The sequence below is a fragment of the Cygnus olor genome, chromosome 3 (genome assembly GCF_009769625.2).
Source record: "Cygnus olor isolate bCygOlo1 chromosome 3, bCygOlo1.pri.v2, whole genome shotgun sequence".
Taxonomy (NCBI): Eukaryota; Metazoa; Chordata; class Aves; order Anseriformes; family Anatidae; genus Cygnus; species Cygnus olor.
In genome coordinates, this window is record NC_049171.1 from 101,897,584 (window position 1) to 101,918,134 (window position 20,551).

The window sequence follows — 20,551 nt, forward strand, 5'->3', positions numbered from 1 at the left end:
CTGCCTGAAAAGAGAAGCAAAAAGGATGGTTAGAATTTATTTATTATTCTCCCAAAAGTTTGTATTGCTTTTATGCTCATGAAGGGTAAAGAGTGTGTGCATAAAGAAATCGCTTTTGGTTTAACTGCCATGAAGAAAATAACTACAGAAGAGCTATTTGTACTGACAGTATGCTATGATAGGAGCAGTCCCAGGCAACAGAAAGTTTGGCAAAAAAACCCTCCCTCCATATGCTGAGGCAGAAGAGGGAACTTCTGGGAGGGGAGGGTAGAGAGCCAGGACTACCTCTATACTTCAAAATAAGGTCACCTGCTTTGATGGGCAGACACCTTACTAAGGACAGACACATGCAAAGGGTAACAACACAGACTACAGTTCCTGCACTTCATGTTTTCACTGCTTTAAATGTCATTCATTTCATGTTGCTTCACAAAGAGCATTAACAGGCAGCTCTGCAACTGGTATTTGCAATTTGTCATAAGCTTCAAGTCTGAAATGCAGCAGCATAACTTAGTACATTAAAAAAACTGATGCAACGGTATTTTGGATCCCCAGATAAATAAATCAAATACACTGCAGCATCAATTGCTTTTATACTGGTCTGTCAGTCTTTTCAAGGATCTAAGGTTTATGAAGCACAAACACCTGCTGCTTGCAGGCTAGGATCTAGACCAAAATGGGGTAGTTTCTGTTCCTTTTTGGGGAAGCTGGAAGGAAGTGCAAAAGGGAGAGTCTAAGCTGGTCTCAGCTGGGCAGGGTCTGAGCTGGCGCATGGCAAACTCCCGCAAAAGGTTCCAAAAAGTTCCTCAAAAAGATCACAGGATTGAGAATGTCTATCAACATTGTGATTCAAAGAATGGATAAAATTTCATTCAAGATGAATAGGCTTAGCTAATACATTTTAAATTTATATAAGTAAATTACAGATTTGCCTGAAAACAAAATCTTTGCATATCTGTGACTTATTATTTCCAAAAATGATAACGCGAGCTCAAAAAGCTTCTGATCTCTGGGAGAGAAAGAAGGGTTTGCACTTCTTTATTTTAACAGTTTTCTACCTGATCTGAGAGGTTGTGGCTCAAGAAGCTTATCTGGCTGAAATAAAACAACGTACTTCTGAGGATGCAGCAAAATTAGTTTCTTAGGGCTAAGATGCAAGTTGTAAAAAATCCTATGAAAAAGATATAAAGTCAGCTACTGGTGGAGGTTTACCATAATGAAAAATACATCCAAGCTACTTCAATCTACAAAAACGAAGTCACAGAAAATGCATATTTTGAAGTAAAATATTTTTAACAAGAAATTAAGTCAGAAGACATGATGACATTCTGGTGATACAAGTTTGATGAAAGAAATGCAGGTCCCATGACATTCATAACTGTATCGGGCTTTCCTCAAGAGAGATAAAGAAAAAAAAAAAAGGAAAAGAAAAAAAAACACACACATCTTTCCTCCAGAGAGATAAAGAGAAAATACATTTTAGTCTCATTCACAACCTAAAAGATGAATGCAAAGTAAAGGGAGAATTTAGCCCTTGCAAACATAGGATAGAAACAGGCAAGGCAAGGCGCACTACTGTGGACCCCAGCCCTGAGAGTTTTCTTCTCATGTTAACCACAAAGCCCATGCAGAACCCAAGGAAATCAACTTGTGTGATCAAGGCCAATTCAGCTAATCTTGATGGTTCATTAGTTCTTTTTTCTTTTAAATATAAGCGCATTTTTGTATATTTTGTATATGTTTTATATTTCAGTTTTCAGAGGAAGCCACATACTCTGAAAGGGGCTGGATAAAAATCTCTACGAAGTCCTTTACTGCAAGGACAGCTTGGTGCGGCACCATGAAAACCTGCTCAGATTTTGAAATGAAGGCTTTATAAAACAAAAGTTACCGCAAACAGCACTTGGAACACATTAAAAGATTGTGCTGTTTATTCTGATATTAATTCTTCCACTTGTTAGGGTCTTTAGAATAAACATATTTGAAGGAATTTTCTGCTAAAAGAACCAGAAATTAGATATGTTCTCTTATTTAGTTTCAGTTTTTACTTTAAAAGTCTTTATTAGGTTTCAGAAGTTACTAAGATAACTAAAATAATTCACACCAGTTTTCTAGGACGCTTCAGATATTTAAAATAATCTAACTGAAATTTCTCTTATTCCCAATTTTTGTACAGTAATACACTAAACAACTTGATGCTTGGGGAGTAAAAGGACTTTCTTTTCATTTTGGTTTATAAAGGCCAACACTAAAACAGATAACTGCTAAGTAATACATAATTAGGTGTTATTTATACAAAAAGCTCTTCTCTCTGCCTCTCCCTCTTTTTTTTTTTTTTTAATCAGCTTTCTCTTTGGCAGGAGGACAAATACCCATCTCTCATTGCCAAGACAGCCCACAATACATGACGCTGGTCACATCCTAACATGATGTGCATGTATACAGCATGAATACAGCAGGAGATCTTTCTGGGTACCTGGCAATACTTTGTGCATCTGAGCTTGGAAACTGCCTCCGACATTTTCAAAACTTTACTGGCAAGTTTAGCAGAGGGAATAGTAGACACACTAAAGGAGAAATGAACCTGGAATAAAATAATTACAGATTCAAGTGCTCTAATTAGAGATTTTTTTCATTCTCTAACTCTTATTGTTCCTTGGATTACTCCCAGGTTTCTATCAGCTTCTGTCAACAAAAAACTCACTAGTGGAGAAAAAAAATGTTCCACCAGAGAAGTAAAAAATCCCTACCATAAGTGAGGATCAGTTTTTGTTTGTTTGTTGTTTGTTTTCCTTTCTCATATACATGAAATCCAGACAGCCTGACTACCTCTACTCTTTTATTTTGTCATCTGCTATGGCATGTCAGGGCCAAGCTGAGAGCAGGCACGGACAGAGAAACCAAAAAAAAACATCCATGAAAATTGAGAAGAGCTCTTCTTCTTGCAGCAGAAATAGTAGCAAAGTCTCTGGCCACACCCCCTTCCACAGCTTTATAATGTGTGAGATATTATACATAACCTTCACCAAACACTTCCTCATCTGTTAATAGCCGAGACCCTTTCAAGACCTTCCAGCCGAAACTTTAAAATCACAAGTTTGACGTGAGACCACACACAGCTTGCTGGGCTGTTGCGTCCTCATCAGACTCACCCAGGCAGTGTTTGTATGTTCACAAATTTCCATCACGGGGGATTTCTTTAGCCGTATATCGTGGGTACACCAGCACTTAACGCTGTGCACTGCCAAGCTCAGCATCAGTGTGTAGAGCACACAGTGATCCACTTAATATCGTTGTTAATACTTGCTTTGGGCTACAGCAAACAGAGTTGAAGTTGCCTGAAAAGATGGGCTCTTGGGTGTACAGAAACCCTCTGCATGACTTGTGCACATACGAAGGGTTGGTGCTAAATAGCTGTGCTTGTGGAATATCAAAAAATGGTTTCTGGAATCAGGCCCCAAGGTCATGCATTGCTGTTGTTCATTTCAGGTGTATTTTATTGCAGTGAGGCAACAAGGAACTGAAGTAGTGAGCACTGAAAGGGATTTGCAGCACCAGAGCATGGAAGTCAGTGACGGAGCAGGTCATGAAGACCACCTCTTTGTCAGCACACACGCAATGCTGCTGGACTCGGCTGACCTCCCAGAAGTTACGAGGAAAACCCAGGTCATTTTTCTGAGGCAGATGAGGTTGCTTGGCTGTCATCAGCAGGGCACTCTATTGCATTCACTTTACATGACCTCTGTGCTGCATAGCAGCTCTCCATCACCCCAGATTTCGCATGTATATCAGATATATAAAGTATCTACAAGTATAATTCCCACTGAGCACACCTAGAGGAGCCGCACAATCAATGTGAAAACGTATAGTTTCAGGAATTCAGAACCCGAGCAATAAAGCTCTGTGTGTTAAAAAGTTATCAGTAGCATATACTATTGTGCCAGGAAGGTTTTGAGTAACTGGTGAAATAAACCAAGGATGAAGAAGACAGGAAGCAAAAATTCCCTGTCCTGTGTGCATTGCTAGAAGCTCACAACTTTGTGTGTTGTAGCCAGCTCTGGGGCAAAGGGAAGATTTTAGCAAAGATGATGGAAACTAGCACCTGTGTGCTAGCGAATTGGACTTTTCCACTTGCACAAATGGTTTTGGTTGAATTTGTGGTCTCAGGCCAGTCTTCCCAACTTGCTCACTGAGCCACCACACAATGTACTGTCAGTTAGGAGTCGATGGGATGGTCAAGACTGCTTGAGAGTAAGGGTTAAATGACAGATCCGAAATTGTGAAGATTGCAAATGCCTTGCATGATAAGCACCTTGAGCAAAGACTAGCACAAACAAGAGCCAAACCAGTTTCTGAATTCCCAGAACATTAAGTTCAAAAGGAAAATTTTACAATGAATTTCATTATAGTTTGACTCAATGTAAACACTTGATTAAAGAAGACATTATAGTCTGTAAGCTCTGTAATTTTCTTCACACACACTAAGCATTCCAGCTTCCTACTGCGCTAGAACATATTAATTTTCAGTTTGGTATCTTTCAGTGAATTCTTAAATATCGTTTACTTTTTCCTTACATGCACTATTTAGTTTTATTCATACAGACATCCAATGGAAACTGAAGAAACACCGCATTATACTGTACTAATAGTCAGACATAAGCCCAGAGAGACAAAATGCTTTCCAATAATTTAGCTTCTGTGACAAAGTGGGAAGAAATTTGACCCCATGGTTAGGGTAGCTGGGAAAAAATGGATTTGATATGCTGCTTTTCCACAGATTTCCTATTTTATTTTGGGCAAGCCACTTAATTCCAGATCCTTAAACAATTTGATGTAATCCATTGTCACTTATTCCGCAGAAAGAAAGGCATCTACATGTAGGACTTGGCCTTGGCTCCCTTGTGCCTCTGTCCTCCTCCTATAAAAGGGGAACCACAGCATCTTCCTGCCTCCATGCCCTGGTCTTCACAGTGCTGAGGAGGGGTCTGATCAGCAGAAAGGAACAAGGAGGAATTAAGTTTTTTTCCGTTTAGCCAGCCGACAAGCACTGCAAATTCTTCCCACAAGTACCACCTCGCATTCACGTGCTGTGGGCGGTTGTGTCCCCCGCCGTGCTCAAAAAGCCTTTGTTTTTTCTGGTCATGCCAAGATCGCTAGCTGGAAGGGAACTAATTCTGATACGGGTATCTGTGCACTGATAGCTGTGCTGAAGCTGTCATTTATTTTACACAGCACATCAAATGGGCTTTCAATGCTGATGAAGTGGTTTTCTACTACCAGTCTGTGCTTCTGGGTAGGGAATCATAAATGCTTAAATATCTAAGTACTCCAGTGCAAATTTCAACATTTTTTTGCCTTCAGGACCATCTCGTAGATGATGTAAGATAATATTGCTTCCATATTTCTATTTTTATCTTCAAAAGTACAGGATCTGACCTGAAAAATTCATATGGGATATTTATACTAGCTACAAGAGATTATTTTTAATCAGAATGTGTGTGTATATCTCTTTGAAAGATTAGTTCACATTCTGCTGGTAAAAATGCCGAAACGTATTTATTACATAGCATCAAAATTGTTCAGATCAACAGCACCTCCTCGGGAATGCCTAGTTGGGACACATGGAGATAGGAATTGCTGAATAGTCATTTTAAAAGGTGCCACTCTTGGAATAATTCTGAGGGAAAAGGAAAAGGAGGGGGAGCAGAAATCACAAACTGCAAGACATTTTCCCAGTTTGCCTTCAAAATTTAGAAGTGGTGTGTCATAAAAATAACTCAGTAAACCAGAGCTTTGTATTTGAAGCTGCAAAAAAACAGGTGTCCGTGCCAACGCCATGCTCAAGGCAGGTTGGTCTAGGTAGCTAAAATCAAATTCTAAGCTCTCAGCCAGATCTGCTCTTAAAATCCACCTCCAGAAGGCCATGCTGCCCATGCCACTGGCAAGCTCTGGAGCCTGCGCTACCCATGGCACATGGATGCCCCCCACCCTCTTCTGCTTGTCTCCTTCCCACCCACAGCCCCACAGCCCCAGACAGCCCCGTGGCTCCTGTGAATGAAAGGATCAATCCCTGCCAGCTCTTGGCTGTTCACTCCAGCCTCCCACTCCCAGAAGTGACATTTTTGGCAGCCCCTTGCTGTTCCCCGCAGTGCTGCTGGATAGCCATAAGAATACGGGCACACGGGATTTAAGTTGGAAAAGACCTCATGAGGCTCTGAATCTGGTTCTGTGCTACTGCAAATAAATATTTCCTACGGTTCTGAGCCAGGTGACCTGCAAGGGTAAAGTCGTGTTAGTAGGAACACACCGATTTACATCAGCTGGGGATGTGCCTTTAAGAAGCACAGAAAATTGAGATTTAAGATCAAAATAGCAAGTGCATGGTGCTTTCCTGTACTTAAAACAAAATCAATAAAAAGAAGCATACAGCTGGAAGGAAAGCTAGCTTGATACAATCACGGTAAATTAGAACTCCTTCAAGGCAATGGATGGTGTATTTTCTTCTTCAGGATTGGGCTTCTCAGATATTGACAGACCTAGTAAGGCACGAATCAATATATCAACTCCTTTGTGAACTATTAATTATATATATTGCTGATGAATAATCATTTAATTACCATAATGGGTGGCTTCAATGAAAAGGCTGTCTCCGAGTGCACTGGACCTAAAAATAGCAATAGCTTTTCCACCACGAGTCTTTGCATGGAAATGCTATTGCTCAACTTCTGGCCTCACCACTTGTTACATTGCTTGGCCAACACAGAGCTCGGCTAAGACAGCTCTCCCCCTGTATGCCAGCAGTGCTGCCATACGTTATTTGTCCCTCTAAGGCAGGGCAACGAGGGTGTCGTATGGATTACCTGAATCAGTTCATCAAGCTCTGTTGCATTCACACAGGAATGCTGAGACACAAACGTCTGCTTCTGAATCACAATGGTGGTTTTCTGGGAGGTTTCATGAGGCTGCTCCAGGGCTTTAAACACTGTTGCTCCAATTATTAAATACACGACCACCACCAGAAAAATTGTTGAGACTGTCTTCCATTTCATAACATTAATAGCTGAATCGCTTTCCTCCCGTGAAGTGAGCACAGTAGGCTTGGTAGAAAATGATAATCTTGGTTTGGAGTTCTGAGTGGCCGATTTGGGATCCAGCAAGTCAGGTGCCGCCACTAACAAAACAGAAAAAGAAAGTTAATTTTTCCAGGGCTGGTCAGCGTGTGTTAACAGAGCTTCCGTCTTGCCAAGAGATTACAGAAATTGTGCTGCTTCCAACTGGAATTCTTACATAGTGGAATCTTTCCCTTAAATCCCATGCCGCCTTACAACAAAACTGCTGCTCGGGGAAGTGTTATCTGTTTACACTCACACCCACATTTGCAACATTTTCTCTGTGTGTGTCCTCCCCTTAGGATACTCGATCACTTCCAAAAGGCAGGATTTCCCCTATTTGCGTATTTGTGTAAGGTGGCAGTTTGCTGCAGAGATTCTTTACGTCCTCCGCTGTCTTAAGCACCACTAAGCAGCTTTCCAGCTGTATTTCCTTGGCACTACAGAAGTAGCAGAAAAATGCAAAGCCGTCTTTCTCTCACCTATGCTACCCCGTGCTCCGACAAACGCTCTCTTACAACAGTTGCACGATCGCTTTGCAACTCCCCAGACACAGCCATAAAAACAACGCGCTCTTCATCACACCGCTCCTAAAGCGTTAATTGCGTATCGATCAAACCCTTCGGAAAATACCAGTAAAACACGTGCACTTACTGGAAAAGTCACCCATTTGTTAAAGCGGGTATTTTTATTTACAGCTACGAAAACCCACAGGGTTAGGAAACGAGCAGCTGAGTGCGTTATCAAGTGTCTCCATAACTCATGTGACTGCCAGCAACTACACGGGCACTGAAAAAAAAAAAAAAAGAAAAAAAATCCACCACATCAAGTGCAGGTAAAGGTCTCCTGCGGGATGATGGCCGCGGCAGTTGACTGCAGAAGCTATATTTAATTTGTCTTGAATTACAAGTACACGCTGAATGGCCGCAGCACGGCTCCCAGCTGCCGGGGGGGTGGAAGCCCAGCTGTGGAGGCGGAGGGGAGCCCCCCCGGTTGGCAGAGCCGGGACCCGACGGCCCCTCAGGGGCACCCCGGGCACCTGCTGCGGCGGGGGGTAGGGGATGGGGCGGGGGGGGAGCATCGATCCCCGACCCCCGGCCAAAGTGGGGGGTCCTGAGCACCCCCGCATCCCTTTCACCCCCTTCGGGGCCGGCTCACCACGACCCCCCTCCCAGCCGGGGGCCGGGCGCGGCGCCCCCCCTGCACACACCTGCCCGCACCGCGCTGCGCACCCCCGGCCTCACCTCCCCGCGCCCCTCACCGTGCCAGGGGGCGACCCTCCGAGCCCCCTGCGGATGGGGGCTGCGGTGCGGGAGAGGGGGGGGTCCAGGGCCGCCCCCTCCCCTCCCGGCCGGCCCCGCCGAGCCGCGGCGGCGAACAAAGGAGCGGGCACCGGGCACCGCCGCCCCCTCCCCGCGGCCGGTGCAATGCGCCGGGGGACCCCCGCCGGGATGCTCCGGAGACGGGAAGGGGATGGAAGGGAAGGGAAAAAGGAAGGGGAGAAGGGCAGGGCAGGCGGCCAGGCAAGGTGGAGAGGGGCGCGGGGAGGCAGGGGCGCACGCAGCATCCGCAGGGCTGGCAGCGGGGAGGGAGGCACGCCATTGTGCTCCTACTCACTTCTTATTTATCGACCCGCTGCCCTCTCCCCGCTCCACGGGCGGGCATCTTCTCGGGGCTCGGGCGGGTGCAGTCGGAGCCGGTTAAAGAGGCAGGAGAAGAAGCAGGAGAAGAAGGCAGAGAGGAGGAGGAGGAGGCTGGCGGGTGGGTCCGGAGCGCAGGGAGCGGCAGGGGCGGGCGGGCTGGCGGCGCGGATCCCGCGGGCTCCCCCCGGCCCCGGGGCGGGCGAGGTGCCTCGGGGCGCGCATCGCGCTCCGCCGCCTCCGCGCGTGCCCGCCTGCGCGCGTGCCCGCGGCTCCGGACGGGCGCCGGGGGCGTGCGGAGCAGCCCCGGCCCTTCTGGGGGGCGGCCGCCCCCTAAAATCCCCTGCCCCTGCTCCCACTCCCCGCTCCGCGCCAGCCTCCGCGCCCCTGCGCCCCTCGCCAAGCGCCCACCCGAGGGACCGAGGGCGACCTGGCTCCCAGCCCCGAGCCCGGGCCGGTCACCCCAGCCCAAGGGAGACGCTAGGAGAGCTGCCCGAGCTGTGGCTGCTGCCCCCCAGGAGCCTGAAGTGATCCCCGTGATTTTGGCCTCGGGCTAAACCCGGTGTCAGCCACACGTGAGGTTAGCCACAGGTCCGTTGTTCACGCCAAGGTGATGAAGGTCTGCACTCATCTAAAAGACAGAAGAACATTTGCCAGGAACACCCCAAAACTGCTTCCACCACTGTATAAAGTCTCCGCAAGCACGTTCAGAATTTACTCACCATACCAAGTGGGTGTAGGTCGCAAGAATTTCACGCCAGAGGCTATCTCTGTAAAACGGCCAAAGGCAGTCATACCTCGGGTGCTTGATGGGCTTTAATCCTGCTCAAATCAGCAGCACCATCAGCAAACACTTTAGAAGCCACTTATTTTAGCACGTCGCTGTATCAATGTGACATAATACAAATGAGTGTAATACCGAGTTCCTTAGGACTCCCATTTCAGCAGCATCAATCATGCCGCTCCTCCCTGGCATGCCCGCGTCTCTGCAATTTCTGCTGGAGTCCTTTCCTACTGCTCCCCATCCCGCCAGCCGACGGAGCAGTTGTTGAATGACGAGAGATGCTGGGCCAACGCAGCAAGTAGCCTCTCCATCACATGCAGGACTCCATTCACATAGTCCTAACCCTCGAAGAATCAAATCCTCAAATGGTGTCAGAAGCCAGCCCTGTGGCTCTTGAAGATAGAGGATTTTCAAGCCTGGAGCTCTTTTTATACAAAAAAAAAAAGATCATCGTCTTTCACCCTTCTCCCCAAAAGATGTCTCAGCCACAAGCATATGTTAACACTGCCTGGTCCTAGCTCATGGAAAAGAATCGCCTGATAGGATTTCTTCCAGCATCCTATGGGAAATCAGGCATGAGCATTTTCCTGCACACTGAGCTGAGTCTGTGTAAAATATTGTGGAAAATACTACTACATGTCTTTCTTTAGCAATCTAAATATTTGGAATCCAATTTTGTTTTTGCAAATGGAGGAATTATTATTAAATGTTGAAAAAGGGTCAGACTTATTGCCTACAATTTGAAAGCAGTGGGAAGCCTCCCAATAGCTTCAGCAGGGTTTGGATCAGGCCTTTCATTTAGGCATTCAACCAAATGGGCAGGAACCATTTTGGGTAGCAGGAGAGATCCGCTCCAGAAATGACTGTGATGGTGCCCTACCTCTGACAGCTGAAAAGCTGTCCCTGGGAATGTAATTATTTCAATTAATTACCTAGTGAACATCTTAAATATCTCCTTTGAAGTGGCTGGTATTTTCCACCTACAGTGATCACAGCCACGGTCCTCAGCTGGAGATCACTGCTTTTTTAGACTGGACTTCAGCTCTGCAATCGCATTTCCACTGGGGATGTAAACATTCCATATACAGTACCTTTAACGACAAGCATCATCCAATCAAGACTCATCCAATCAAGAAAAACAGCCTTTCTTTTTGGGGTGTACAATAAAAGCTATTGTGTGTAGCAACTCCCATGTTCTTGAGGCCTTACACAGCACCAACATTTGTTCTGTAGAGTTGTGCATGACGATATTTGTATTGCAACATGCACCACACATTGTTTGAATATTGTATGTGACCACTTCACCCTCAAATTTGGAACTGACATTGGAATGGTTTGAAGTGTCAGGCCTGTAGCAGTCCTGAACTTTGCTAAACAAACACACTCAAATGCAGCGTGTTACTGGCAGTGTGTCACTGACAAAACACACCATCAACCAACGTGGATGAGATTAAGTAATAAAAGGGGTTATAACACGGAGCTCCAGCCTTGAAAGCAAATGGGCTTGCTGCTGTGCCAAAGAGATTTATCCGAACAAACTAAACAAAATCCTCAAATGCTTACAAGTCAAAGTATCTACAGGTTTGTACATTCCATGCTAACACGAGAAAGGCTGGCAAAGTACAGGACTGACAAAAGCTGTCTGAAAATGTGGTGGCATGAGCTTGGGATGGCCACAGTACTCACAGAGAGCGGCTGCGGGAAGCTGCTCGACCCTTTGAAATGTTAAAAGTAGGCTCGGCCGAGAGAGGCAGGCAGGCAGCAGGCAGAGGAAGTGGCCGTGACATGATAAACATAGCAATCACATATTCATACAAATAACAGCTGTAGATGACCTAAGCATAGATTTGATAGGGCAAGAGCGCACTTGTAAGGAAATAGTTATTCCAGAAGAATAGAAAGACTAATTTAAAAAGCCTACATAAAAAAAAATACCCTTATCTGATGCTGCTTTCTGTTCCTCTTTTCAGCCACAGGAGCCATCCGCCCCCAGAAGGCCAGGAGAAGCACAAGGGGTTCCTCCACAGCCCCACTGCCAGGTGCCACAAATTCTGTTCTCCTCTAGCCAGCTGCATAATAGGAGGCATCCCAGCTTCCAGCCTTCTTTATTCTCATTTAATTCCCAAGGATTTCTGCATCCCCAAGGGGCTGTTATGGCACGGCATCCCGTGAGGGCATTTCCCTCCCTGCTTACTCCCAACACAAGAGCATCTCTGGGTTTCTGCACAGAAACACAGCTTTCCATAACTGCTGTACCCTGAAGGGAAGCGTGGAGAAGACTCAGACGAGGGTCCAGGCACATTTGGGCCCACGGGTGGTAATTTAGGCTCTCTTTTCCTCCCAGAGTTGCTTCAGGGATGTGGCCCTCCAGCGCTTCTCACCAATCAGGAAAAGATTGGTGCTGCTCAGTTTTATTACAACAAAGCCCAGCAGAAATATTGCTGCACTTATTTACTAGGTTAATTTTAAGGCAATTTTTATGTATTCAGCAGGACCTACAATTGACTTGTCTCTTGACTTCTTCAGAGACACTGAAAGATCTCTGTCAGTTCTTTATGGATAGTTATGACATTAGGGCCACGCTATGTCACTGTATTCTGCCACTAAACTGTTAGTCATATCTTTCCGAGGGAATTTACACTAAACAAGAAACTAATGGCACGCAGCCCGCTTCTTCTTCCAGAGGATGAGGAGACAGACAGGGGTCCGGGGTCCACGCTCCATTCCACCCACCAGTGGCGGAGGCCAGGGAGAAGGCGCCGGGCTGGAGGCACTTACGGTAATCCCTACTCAGCCTTCACTCACCTCTGGAAATCCTTACAGCAATTGGTGGCATGGACAACATCAAACTCTCTACTTTATCTGCACTTGATGCTCTCTCTGAGTCTTTTAATGCCTCCTTCCCACTCCCTGCTCGAACATACATGCATAGACAAGAATGAACCTTCAGCACAACTACTGCAAACCTGATTGAAGACTTCTTATGCTACTACTGCACCTGTCAGTCAGCAACATTTAAAAATGCATGAACACTTTTAATTCACATTTTTAAATGAGTTAAACATTACATGGTGCAACTGGTATATGTATTAATGAGTTCTACCTACCCTGACTGTCTGTTTTACAGTGTGATGAATTATTTGTTCAGCAGAAAAGCCATTGTTCTGCACCTCATCAATTCATAGAAAAAATGTTTACATGTGCCTATCTATTTTCATACAGCTCAGTTGTCAGTTTTAATTACACTCTAATTCTTTCCATCACAAGTAATTCTTATCTATTAATCCACGTGTGGCAAGTGGGAAGTTGTTTTAGGATCCACAAAGTACTCACTATAGTAATTAATATTGTGAATGTGTATTTTTCTTTACTGGCTTGCAAATCTCCCAGTGGGTTTCCTCCCTGCCTGTGTCGTGTTACCAGATCTAATGGGATTTATTTGTCACATGTTCTGCCACTGTTTTTTCATATTTGCTTTCACAAATCTGTTATGCTTGGGCAGCTTCAGAAGCAACAATTATAACTAACTTTTCAATGTCATTCTCATCAATGGTAAATGTGAATTGCCATATGTCACCTTTATTACGGTTCATTTATGCACAGAAAAAACTTACTAGTACTTTGAATTAGTAATCTACTTGAGGGAAATCTAGTGTTGCTTTGAGTTGATTACAAATTTGTTGTTGTTTGTTTTTGTTTTTGTTTTTGTTTTGTTACTCATCCAAATGTTCTATAAAATTGCTGTTTGTAATTTATTTTTAATTTTTGCTAGTTGTGGTCTCTTCAAAATAGGAGACTGACAGTGGTAATATCTAGATTTTATATCTGGCTGTCCACACCCATTAGTACAAATCATGCAACTGTCCTCGTAGATTTTCATGGCACAGCTGGATGACTTATGACATTGAAACATAATCTTTGTATTGTCTCTGCAGAACGGAAAAAAGCATGGAATATTCTTAAGCAAAAAGAACTTGCATATAAGACCACATGCATGAAACTTTGACCAAAAGAATGGCCAAGATTCATACTAAGGCAGGTTTTCTTGAGTGAGTAAGCAGGTGCTCATTTTTAAACTATGTCTTGAGAATCTGGTTTTATATTTGCAAAACAACACATGCACATTTTAGGGCATTCTGCAAATAGTTACACAAACCTTTGGTGCAACAATCTGTAAATAAAAGAAAATACAGCCAGACACTGGAAATCACCTAAAATAGTATTAGTGTTTTTCTTGTACAGTAATCCACAAATAACATTTAGAAGAAACAAAAGAAAGGAAGAGAGAGAAAGAAGAGAAAAAGAGAAGAGAGAAGAGAGAAGAGAAAGAGGAAGAGGAAGAGGAAGAGGAAGAGGAAGAGGAAGAGGAAGAGGAAGAGGAAGAGGAAGAGGAAGAAAGAGGAAGACGAAGACGAAGACGAAGACGAAGACGAAGAGGAAGAGGGAGGAAGAGGAAGAGAGAGGAAGGGGAAGAGAGAGAAGGAGAAGGAGAAGGAGAAGGAGAAGGAGAAGGAGAAGGAGAAGGAGAAGGAGAAGGAGAAGGAGAAGGAGAAGGAGAAGGAGAAGGAGAAGGAGAAGGAGAAGGAGAGGAGAGGAGAGGAGAGGAGAGGAGAGGAGAGGAGAGGAGAGGAGAGGAGAGGAGAGGAGAGGAGAGGAGAGGAGAGGAGAGGAGAGGAGAGGAGAGGAGAGGAGAGGAGAGGAGAGGAGAGGAGAGGAGAGGAGAGGAGAGGAGAGGAGAGGAGAGGAGAGGAGAGGAGAGGAGAGAAGAAAAGAGAGGAGAGGAGACAAGGGAAAATAGCCTGGGCATTACTAAATAAGTACCATGCAGGTATAATGAAAGAACTTGTTAGTGGAAATAAAGAATACAAATGAGTAAATGAAAAAGGAGAACATTAAGTATCATCTACATTTTAAAAAGCACCAGACTTATTCTACATGGCAGTAGCCATAAGAAAAATTGCAATGTAATATATTATTTTCAAATGTGCACAAAAGACTCAGTTTTCTGGCAGTCTCTCAGCTCTTAGCTGCATGGAGATGCATCTGGAAAAGATGCTACAGATTTTTTATAGAAAGACAGGCATTTGCTAGTCATTTTTTTTAATCTGATCACTTGTTCTAAGGATAGACCTCTTATTTTATCTCTTCTCAATTATTTTGTCATTTTCTCCTCCCCTCATGCCAGGCACAGAGCTCACAAATCACACTGGGAAATTAAGCTGTGCACTAATGCTAATGTCAAAATATGGCAGCTGCAAGTAATGGTTATTTAATTTAAAGAAGCATAGAGTTCCAGCTTTAAAAACTAGACAAAAAAACTAACGTCTAGATTCACATTTAAGCACCTAAACAGAGGTGAAAAAGTAGTTTCATATCACGTGAAGATTCTGACTTTGAGAATCAGGGTATCACATTTGCCCAAACAACTTAGCTTTATCTCCAAAGGATCACAGGCCCCAGCCAGTGACCAAATCTTTCTGCTTTGGTAAAAATGCCACCAGCACGTTTCAGGCAGAAGCCTGGGTCAACAGAGCCCAGTTTTAATAACGTGTTTGGACAGCAAGAAGTATGAACTGCTGCCATTCAGGTACATATCTCAATACACTGGGATTGTGTGGTACGTCTATCCTTGAACACTCTTCCCTACTTTTTATTCAAGCGTAGACCTTGGTATCTGGGGCTTGGCGATGGAATCCTGAGCTGGAAGCTATGGTCAGTGCTGGCAGGAGAACAAGCTACAGGTTCACACTCATCCTTTCAGTTTTAGAGAGTTTGCAAATCTCTCTTTACTTTTCTTTTTTTTTTTTTTCTAGAAAGAAGGGTTTCAATTGTGTCTTGCCACCTATGTCAAACATGCAAAGAAATTGATTTGTTGCTTTGTACAGTTTCATCTTTTGTTTTCAGTTGTTAAAGGGAATATCACAAGCTGGTCTCTAGCTCTAAGGAAGTTAGAGGCACTATTGGGGGATGATTGGCCCACATTTTCCACTTTGAATAGTAAATACAAATATAACCTAAATGTAAATACCCCAGGCACCAAATGGAACCAGACACACTTTGGACTGGGACTGGTGAGAAAGTTACTTTATATGAACCCTTCACATAAAACACCTAATATTAATATTATAAAATCTTTGTGATATGTCAGCAGCCTGGACTTAAAGGACACTCTATTTCTAGAATCCTCAACATTTTAATATTTTTATAATCACTTGCCCAAAAAGATCATTTGCCCTGTTGCATAAGTGGATAAGTGGTCAAAGTGAGATTTTACAAAATAGTTTATAACAGAGTAAATGGCATTTCTTCATAAAATCTATTTTCTTTTAAATTATTTATATTGGCAACAGATAGAACATAAGTAACTTACTGTAAAAAATTATGTAAGTTTTCTGTAATGTGTTTTTGTTAAAAAAATGGAAAATACCAATTTGAGAATCATGATTGCCAAGAGAAGCCAAGAGAAGTTAGTAGAAAAAAAATAGAGAAATCAATTCCTGAAATTATTGCTTTCCTGGCTTTTCATGTTCTCTCTCATAACAACTTCAGATATTAAGGAGAATATTACTCAAAAAATTTACTTAAGGCTTTATCCACTAAGAATATCTCAATAGAAGAAATACAACAAAAGCAGGGAGCGAGGAAGCCTCAGGCTGAACATTTGCACTATATTCTCAGGGACTCATTGGCAATTTCCTTCTTCGTTTTAGAGGAAAGATGCGATGATTTTTCTTACTCATAAAAAATTGCCTATAAGATTTTGGAAAGTCAACTGTGATCACAATATTATGACTAGGAAAGTAGACTTGAGGAGAAAATATCCCTTATTCCTACCTTACAGGGTCACAGGGAGTAGGTCCCACATCCTGATAGCAAATCTACTGACCAAGGTGTAATCCAGATGCAAAGGGATGTGGATATACCTGCACATCACAACAGATGCCCCCACAAGCTGCCATATGGGGATTCTGAGGAAGCTGTTACATGTGTAAGCTTGTGTGGCACAACACAAAAATAGGCAGCTCCCAAAGGTAGGGCAGGTATGGTCTTCACAGCAGCACAAACTGGTAGGTCTCAGCATGGCAAGCTAGCTCAAATACAATGCTTCCATGGCATTTCTGTGTTGCCTCAAGTTCTGGCGTTATCTCTATTCCATCTGCTTTCCTTTTTCCTATGTCATTGTGCAGGACACAGACATCACAGACATGACATCTGACTTGGACAGAGGTGCCCATATGCAGAGCTGTGATCTTCAGGAACCCTTTTTCTTTTAACTTCTGCATGGCTCAGTTTTCACTGCTGATGTTCTTTAGCAAGCTTTCTGCTTCTGGACACAAACACTTCCCACCATGCTGCTCAACACTAATGTCTTTCTTACGCCCAATTGATCCAGAAAATAAGCCTTCCTTACTTATCTCCTCAGGGGAGTTTATTTGGAAGGCTTTTCTGGAAGGCTAGCAGAACAAACTTTATGTAAAATGTAGGGATGGTTGCCACTTTCTTTTAAAACAGAAATAAAATAAATGCCTCCACCAGTTTTTATGCAACAGTGCAATGACTAGAGAACTCTTTCAGGATATGGGGAAAAAGGACTCCAATTATTTCTTCTGTGTACAGGAATTTAAATTTACATCTGTCGCCTTCCTGGAGAGAGCCTGTCATTGGGACTCACCCAGTTCCATCAAGCCACACTTAGAGATCACCGATCCCTGACACATTACTGGACTCAAGTGTGCTGTCCTGTGTGTCTAGATACTAGATACTGAGACATTACTGAGCTGTTTATTGTTCTCACCTACGTACTGGTGCAAAATAAGTTTTACACTCGAGTGTTATAAATTATAATATACTTACATGGGTGCTTAGAAAGTTTACACTCCTTTGCCTTCAGCAGAAAAAATTTTACTGAAAACAGGTAAATGACCTGTTTACCCTCAGGCCAAGTACTGAGCTTGTCATTACGTCTTGCCTTCGTACTGAATAAAAGGTTTCTTCAGAGCCAAGTAGCTGCTGACTTCTGCCTGAGCCTGTGCTGCCACAGAAGGACACTCCAAAGGCATCTCTACAGAGCAAAGACTAACCCATGGCAGGCAGGATGCAAGAGGACCGGATTCCAGTGCCTGAGAGCTCTGGGAATTGTTTTGGAAATTATTTTGGCTCAAGTGCCTACCAGCTACATGGAAAAGAGAAATCACCTTCAAGCCTAACTAGAATGAGATTTAGCTACAGCATGTTTTATAGTTTCATTTCTCATTCCTTTCTGCAGATATAGTCACTGATTTTATTTTATCCTAACATTTTAGTATTATAAATTAATTTCATTTTTTAACTGAAAGCTAGTTAGAGCTAAGACAGATTTCAGGATGCCTAGCAAGCCTTAACCACCCATCTCCTCAGTATGTGGCAAATGCTTCAGTGTATTTCTGCCTGTTCTTACAGTTCCAAGCACCCCAAGTTTCTCCTCTAGCTTGTAAGACCAAGGCTGGTTACTGAAAAAAATCAGACTCCAGGTAGGAGATTAGCTCCCACTATCAGTATTAATCAGAACCCATTCAACAGGCATCAGGGTAATAAGTTGATGGCATGAGATTCAAACCACCTCCTTAGATACACAACAATGCTGTAATCCAGCAGGCATTAAACAAGTCTCATGAGATCCCAATTCTTCCTGTAGAATTCAGGATTCATGAGGTGGGAAAAGGACAGAGAGAGCTAGAGGGAAAATCCTCCTGGCTTAGTGATTCTGTATTCACTTGGCAGAGGAAGACATGAGTTCCTGCTCCAAGGACTGTTTATGCATTTTAGCCAGCGACAGTTTCAGTGAAAAATCCAAGCACAGAAACAAACTACATCTGATCACTTCAACGCATATTTATCACTGATAGTCATCATCAGTCTTAGTCAGCAAACACCACACTGACACCACCTCCCTTTGAATTCTTTACCAAGTTTGCTTGTTTGGCATGCCAGCAGACAAACCATCAAGGGTGCTGCAACATGCAGAAAATTCCTGCTAACTCAGTTCAAGCGGAGTAATTAACAGAATTAATCAATTTCAAATGAATGAGATCAAAGAAATCTCCCATCAGATGACTGTTTAGAATAACTCAAGGAAGATTAATTTATATCCCAGTGTTCTCTTGATCCCAATAGGTTGCTCATGACAGAAGAGTAAAAAAGAAATCTTATTCTCATCAATCACTTTCATTATTACTCAAATGCTTACTGTGTACAAAGGGTCCACACATTCCTCTGGTTTTAGGCAAGAAAGCAACCTGTCAACAACTGCTGAACTGTCAGTCACTCAGAATGACTGCTTACGGAAGAATATACACAAGATAGCTGCTCTGTAGAATATTTAACAGAAACTTGTATATGGAAAACACAACTTGTATTTTGAAGAGTCACACCCAACCACGTTTCTCTTAAAGTAAATAACATTAAAGCCATATACAACAATTACTGATGAACTAACAGCAACACATCCTTCAGTACATTACTTGCACACTATTGATAGGTATACATCTGTATTATCTACATGTACTTCCTTTATCTAGCAGCTATAGTCTCTAATTATTATTATATTATAATATTAGTACATCGTGATCAGTTTATAATAATGACATAAATACAGGTAGCTTGCTTATACACTCCTTATATACTCCTAATGACCTTGCTTATCCACTCCTATAATGCAACAAATATCAGAGCTATCATTCAGATGTTGTAGAAGTAAAGTCATTAACTTTATGTTCCTTAGCCTCATATTCATTTAATGCTACAGAATTTATAATGCCAAGCTGGATTCTTGGAGGCTAACCTGTATGTGAAAGGCGTTGCATGGTCTAGTAGCCTGCAATAGTGGAAGACATGGGTCGGTGAGCCAGCATTTCTCCCAGTCCAGATCCATGTCTTATTACTGCATACCAGTGTGATCCCACTGACTTAGACTGCACCAGTGTAAATAAAGTCAGCAAAGGTTTGATCACTACCTCTTGCACCTCGACTCTTATGGGCTTTGGGCTTAGGCAACACAATGATTTAAGTCACCAGGCTCTATGTTGACACGCCTAAAGTTTGTCACCTTTCAAATATACCGTATGCAAACCAAAGTTAGAGCTCAAGTTCCCTGTTTAACAAAGGAAGAAAGCCAGTCACCCAACAGAGGAACTCTCAGCTTCCAGGAATCGCTATGAACTAGCCACTGGGCAACACAGCAGGAACAGAGGTGGACTAAACCCTGTCAAACTCCAGGATTTAAACCTCTAAAGGGAGGATCTGTTTGCACATTGGATTCCAGATGTCAATTTGGTGTTTTCTTTTGAAAGCCAGGACAGAGTAAAAAAGTGGGAAGGTAGGCAGAAAGAGAACAAAGAGCTAGAAGGCATCGCTCAGTGCAACTCAGTAGCTGAAGCACTCACCCAGGAGACAGGAGAGGAGATCTGGGCCCAGAGCTTCTACCTCCCTTTGAATGCTTTAACCAGCAAGGCGTTGGGTGGGGTATTCTTAATCCCCACGTTTTTAGCTACTTATGATTTTGGCAATAAAGCATTTACTGCTGGCACCCATGTCCTAACAGGCCACAACTGAACTCTTTTATTCCGTTTTTACACATAACTTATTCCGGCAAATTCCCATCGACTTCAAAGGAAGCCTAAAAACTTAGAGGCACTCAGTTCTCACATTATCTATGGCTGTGGCTATATTTATGTTCCCATGCAAGCCTTGGCACGCCCCAGGGTCCTGCTCCACAGATCATTCAGACCAACGCCTGGTGGCAACATGCCATGGCTCATGCTCAGGCTCTGGGCTTGAGCTTTCCTTGGCATGGGAACTGGGCAGAGAGGTGCGGGGATGAGGGTCTTGGCACATGCCTGGGTCCTGCCCCAGTACAGAGCTGACATTCAGCCAGCATCTGATTCTGAGCCCAGGGAAATGGGAAGGTCTCCCATATACTATGACACAGAAGTAGCCTACCTACCTAAGAAGTTTCCATGGGTGTTCAAGAGGGCACAGCT

The 20,551-nt window shown here is 43.5% G+C and overlaps 1 protein-coding gene across 4 annotated transcripts in view; it reads right to left on the reverse strand.

The window, feature by feature from the left end:
* Positions 1-20,551, reverse strand: part of KCNK2 (potassium two pore domain channel subfamily K member 2) — a 129,703-nt gene that overhangs the window by 68,927 nt on the left and 40,225 nt on the right. For 2 of the 4 annotated variants that reach the window (XM_040552673.1, XM_040552672.1), the window contains exon 3: positions 6,861-7,171. In XM_040552673.1, the coding sequence (XP_040408607.1) occupies positions 6,861-7,171 (311 nt within the window). Of the gene's footprint in view, positions 1-6,860; positions 7,172-7,763; positions 7,899-8,726; positions 8,896-20,551 lie in introns of those variants that run through there. The other 2 variants (XM_040552674.1, XM_040552675.1) reach the window with 2 other exon arrangements.